Here is a 4,903-nt window from a genome sequence, read left to right as displayed (position 1 = left end):
GTGGTTGGTTAATACTTTGAAAACACTATAATACACTCTTGGTAGACCATACGTTCATGCCTTCTGTATTTTTAATGCTGCTTCTGGATGTTCTAAAGTGTCTTGTCATTTTTCTTAAGTTAATCCATATAGACCTACTAAACTTATTGCTCTGCAATTTTGATGTAAACATTTGTTTTTGGTCGTTGTCCCTTCATACCTTTGGATTTTTATGATATTTAATATTCCTGTTCAAATTAACCTTTATCACCCAGTTAGGTATTTGATGGGTATCGTGGTTGGTTAATTCTTTGAAAACACTATAATACACTCTTGGTAGACCATACGTTCATGCCTTCTGTATTTTTAATGCTGCTTCTGGATGTTCTAAAGTGTCTTGTCATTTTTCTTAAGTTAATCCATATAGACCTACTAAACTTATCACTCTGCAGTTTTGATGTAAACATTTGTGGTCATAAACATTTGTTTTTGGTCGTTGTCCCTTCATATCTTTGGATTTTTATGATATTTTATATTCCTGTTCAAATTAACCTTTATCACCCAGTTATGTATTTGATGGGTATTGTGGTTGGTTAATACTTTGAAAACACTATAATACGCTCTTGGTAGACCATACGTTCATGGCTTTTGTATTTTTAATGCTGCTTCTAGATGTTCAAAAGTGTCTTGTCATTTTTCTTAAGTTAATCCACTTCATTCATTTCACGCAGGAGAATGTCGATCTCATTGATAGGGATGACCAGCAAAAATTTTTGGTGAGTGCTGATTTTCTTGCTAATAATGGCCTGCCAGCATTGATTTCAAATATCCAGGCTGTGGTAACAGAAGTTATTGAGGGGTAAGTGTTTCGATGTTGTTTGAAAAATGGCATGTGTGTTCCATCAAGTAATATTCTACTTAAATCAAGAAGGTGCATTGCATAGATTAAAATAATGGAGCAGCATCATATGCAGAAAATTCTGTGTGGATAGTGATGTGTGTTTGCTTGTGTTGATTTCATCTTCACTTATCAAAATGAACATGCTAAAGTCAGAAATTTAACTGAAAATATTTCAACTGAAGTTGAAACTTGGAACTCCATGATTTTCTCAGTCAATCGGGAATGAATCTGGACTATGTTGACTTTATTCACACTTCATTGACTGCATGAAGAAGTTCACATCATCAGAGACTCCTTTAGGCACATGAGAACAACTACCAAGCAAATGGGTAGGGGCACATTAAATCAAGAATCACTCATTAAATGAAATCTGAAATCTGTTACAGAAACATCTGGCATAGTGAACAAAAAGCTAATGTCTCGAAAGGGCATTTTAATGAAAAATGCAAACACGAAGCATCTTTTAGATGGAATGTTTAATGTTTTGACCATTGGATGGTTGCTTAAATTGCCTATAACTGTAATCCATGCAGAAAGAAGTTGATTGATTTGTTCAACACCACATCTTTTCACGAAACTGTCATGCAAATACTTGACAAGTTTATGAGCGTGGGAAGTCTACGTCAATGGATAGATTACTTAATGCCTGAAGATAGTGGGCACTACAAACTAGGCACAAGCTCCAGCAGTGACGACATGATCCTTCCTAATAGCACAAATTTTGATCAGCTTATGGTGGAGGCACGAACAGTGCTATCAAGGTATCTTTCTGTTCTAGAGAGCAAAAAAAAGGGGCTTATTATGTTTCAGGCAAAACATATAGTTGTTTTTACTCGTGTAATTTACACATGGGTGGAAAATTAGGTACATGATTACATTGCTTGGAAGTGCAAACGTCAAGGACTTTTTTGTATTGGTTGACTCAAACTGCTTAGGAATTCCCTTACGAGCAGAGGTTGTAATCTTCAATTCTCTCAATTGAGATGGATTGAACACCCCCAACCCCTCCTTAGCCAATAAGCATCCCTGGGCAAGAAATCAGAGTATGTAGCTGGCCAAACAGAGAACCAAGCTGAGTTCCCGAATATCCAACTGAGCTTATCAAGAATAGTACTCCTACTATGCTGACTATTATGCCAAGTGAATCACAACCCTGCATAGGAAACTTTAACCAGCTCCACATCCTGCACATAACAACCAAAAGCATCCATGTATCCATAACAAGAAAGATCACCCCTCTATTTGTCCATAGAGCTCATAATCACATTAAAGTCACCCAAGATGAGCCGAGGTCTGGACTGAAATGCAAGGGCATGTTGTCTCAAGTAGTCCTAAAGATCTTGACAGCTAGTAGGAGTATTGAGATCATAGACATAAGTGACCACAAAGTTGCACCTATCAACCAAGCTAAGGACCTCACATGTGAACTTCTATAGGGCCCCATCCTATAAGAATACTACACTTGATAGCATCCAAGACATTTGACATAAATTGCATAGAAGAGGGATTATTCCCATCTGATTAGAGGCAACTTTAGTCTCCAACAAACCAATAAAACTCAATTTGTGCTTGTTAATCCAAGCCTTTACTACTCCATGTTTTGATGGGTCTTAAATGTTTCAACTTCGTAACTCTTTTCCATAACCGAGTAAACATCATCCTCACCTTTGAACTGGAAAATCATGAAGCCTTGTTGGGTTGTCATGACACTGCCAAGGCCAAAGTCTTTCTGAACTCGGAAAGCAGTAGTGTTTACCACATGGTAAGACATCACATAACCCAAACAAATCCAACCAAACAGCATTCCATCGCGATGTGCTCTCATCAACAACATGGTCTGAAATTTTCAAAATTGTGCTAGTATCTTGCCTCAGGAATGAAGCAATCTTAGCTTGGGTTGTAGAATTTGACACTTTCACACTCGGGTGGTTTTTTGTTTCGTGATGGAGTTTTGGGTGGTGCTGGGGTGGGTTTCAGTTTAGGGTTGGTTTGGGGAGGTCATGGGGTGGGGTGTGGGGATTTTTAGTCTGTTGGTGTCTGTGTTGGTGTTGAATCGAACAACATATCTGAAAATTAGCAAAAGCCAACTGTGATCAGAGGAGTTATGGCTCCGACAGCACCGCTCTCTCTCTAAAAAAATTTGAATTTTGGATTTTAGAGAACTTCTCTTGCCTTTCAGTCATATCCTCTTGATAGTCCAGACCCGCAACCTTTATGGGATTCAGTTCCTTTCCATCACTAGATCAGTTCTCCAAATTAATATCTCTGGAAAGGTCATTCTTCAGGGAGATCCACGATTGATTCAGCTTGGGAGACTCTCCAGGATATCAGACCCGAAGACACTATGCACCATTTACCCTGGTTCTGTTCTCAGACCATATCCCAGGGCATTCCTTCATCCTTTGGCTTGCTTCTTTAGGTCAGCTTCATACTATGGATGTCCTTTCTCATTATCCCATTGCCTAATCTTGTGTCATGACATGGGAAAGAATTGAAATAACCCCCTGAGCTCTCCGATCCTCTCCTTTTTGCTGCAAATACCTACAAAGTTCCCCTCCCCTGCGTCATTTCTCTATTTTCCCTCCTTTTTTGTTGGTGGCTTCCTGCTTGCATGGACCAGTGGTTGCTGCTCTGGGATTTAAGTATCTGGAGATTCTTTCCCTCTTTCCAGTTGTCTTTTTTACATTACAACATTAAAGAGCTTGTTGTTATCAACCTTGAAATAATCCTTCATTACATGCCTTCGATGTTTTTGTGCTTGGCTTGCCTGGTAGCAGTTGAAAACTGAGATATTGAAAATTAATAAAACTACTTTCTTTTCGGCTCCTTTAAAATAGAATTTGTTGATTTCCCCCTTGCAGTGCTGAATTTGGTAAAATCATGGGAATATCTTTGAAAGTGGCAGTGGATGCACTGGTGGAGGATATGGAAGCTAAGTGTCAGTCCACCGGGGCCAGTCTAACATCAGGGATGCCACTGGCAAAACTTCTATCACGAGTTATGCAGATAGTACCATCGTTACTCCGTGAAGCAAGCCAAAACCAGTTTATCCAAATCATCCGGACTGTACCAGAAGTTGAACTGTTCTTCACTCTCCTCTATGCAAACAACCTTGTAGAGTAGTGAGCATGATTGTATCTTAATCCATGTCCCTTTTTTTTTTAGTTTTGGCTTTCATACAAGGGGTGCCAGCGCTAAAATTTGCACTGTACCAGGCTTGGGTCTACAAATGTGAACTGCTTGAAAGGATTCAAAAGAGAGTCAAGATTTTTCATTGAAATTGTAATTCTTTATTAACTCTTAATATCTTCATTGAGTGCTTTACCATTGTCATGTGTCTTTTGCTTTGTGACGGATGATGTCTTTTTATGCTGTTAAAACCGGAAGATTGACAGAAGTTGAAAGTCTCAAACCATTCATGAAGCACAAGAGTGTTTTGTCCCTATCTGGCATGTCTTTTTTAGCGATTTCATTTCAGTTGCGCAACTTTCTTGTTCGATCTCCTGGTGGGCCTGCAATGTTTTTGTAAAGATGCTTGAAGGGAACCTGCTCTTACCGTTTCTGATGAGGCGCTTCTTTGTTCAAAGTGGCTACCACCAGGGTTATTTTCCAAACCAATGTGATGCGTGGAGTCAATGATGGAACTTTAAAAGCTATTTGTCATTGGGGCGATGGCTACTGGACTTGCCGAAATCTTGGCCGAAGCAGTAATTCTGGTCTTCAATGAATGGGAGTATCCATTGAACATGCTCTACCTGTCAAAGCGGTTGATTTGTACAATCATTTTCTAAATTTGTACGTCCTGAATTAGCCATTTTAATTCATACTTGCTAAATTATTTTAGTGGTCGTCTTGGCGATATGACATGAAACACCCCACAGTCAAGGACTTGAAGTCAGTAAGAGAGAGAGCGAGCGAGACCAAATTCACGTAAGGAGACAAAAAGGCCTTCCATTCCGCTCTAATTGGTTTGCGACGAGTTTGGAGAATGCTCGTCGGACTTTTAAGTTTCAGTTAAATGAG

The 4,903-nt window shown here is 39.2% G+C and overlaps 1 protein-coding gene across 3 annotated transcripts in view; it reads left to right on the top strand.

Annotated features, from left to right (window-relative positions):
• LOC105135768 (peroxisome biogenesis protein 3-2-like) overlaps positions 1–4,360 on the top strand; it is a 9,063-nt gene extending 4,703 nt beyond the window's left edge. For 2 of the 3 annotated variants that reach the window (XM_011040798.1, XM_011040799.1), the window contains exons 5-7: positions 711–838; positions 1,414–1,641; positions 3,742–4,360. In XM_011040798.1, coding sequence (XP_011039100.1) covers positions 711–838; positions 1,414–1,641; positions 3,742–4,003 — 618 coding nt within the window. In that variant the 3' untranslated portion in view covers positions 4,004–4,360. The remainder of the gene's footprint in view (positions 1–710; positions 839–1,413; positions 1,642–3,741) is intronic. The other variant, XM_011040800.1, reaches the window with a different exon arrangement.
• Positions 4,361–4,903: the final 543 nt, after the last annotated feature.

This window comes from Populus euphratica, unplaced genomic scaffold (genome assembly GCF_000495115.2).
Source record: "Populus euphratica unplaced genomic scaffold, PopEup_1.0 scaffold221.1, whole genome shotgun sequence".
Lineage (NCBI taxonomy): Eukaryota > Viridiplantae > Streptophyta > Magnoliopsida > Malpighiales > Salicaceae > Populus > Populus euphratica.
Note: the sequence above shows the minus strand (reverse complement) of the source record. Positions and strands in the feature narration are given on the sequence as shown.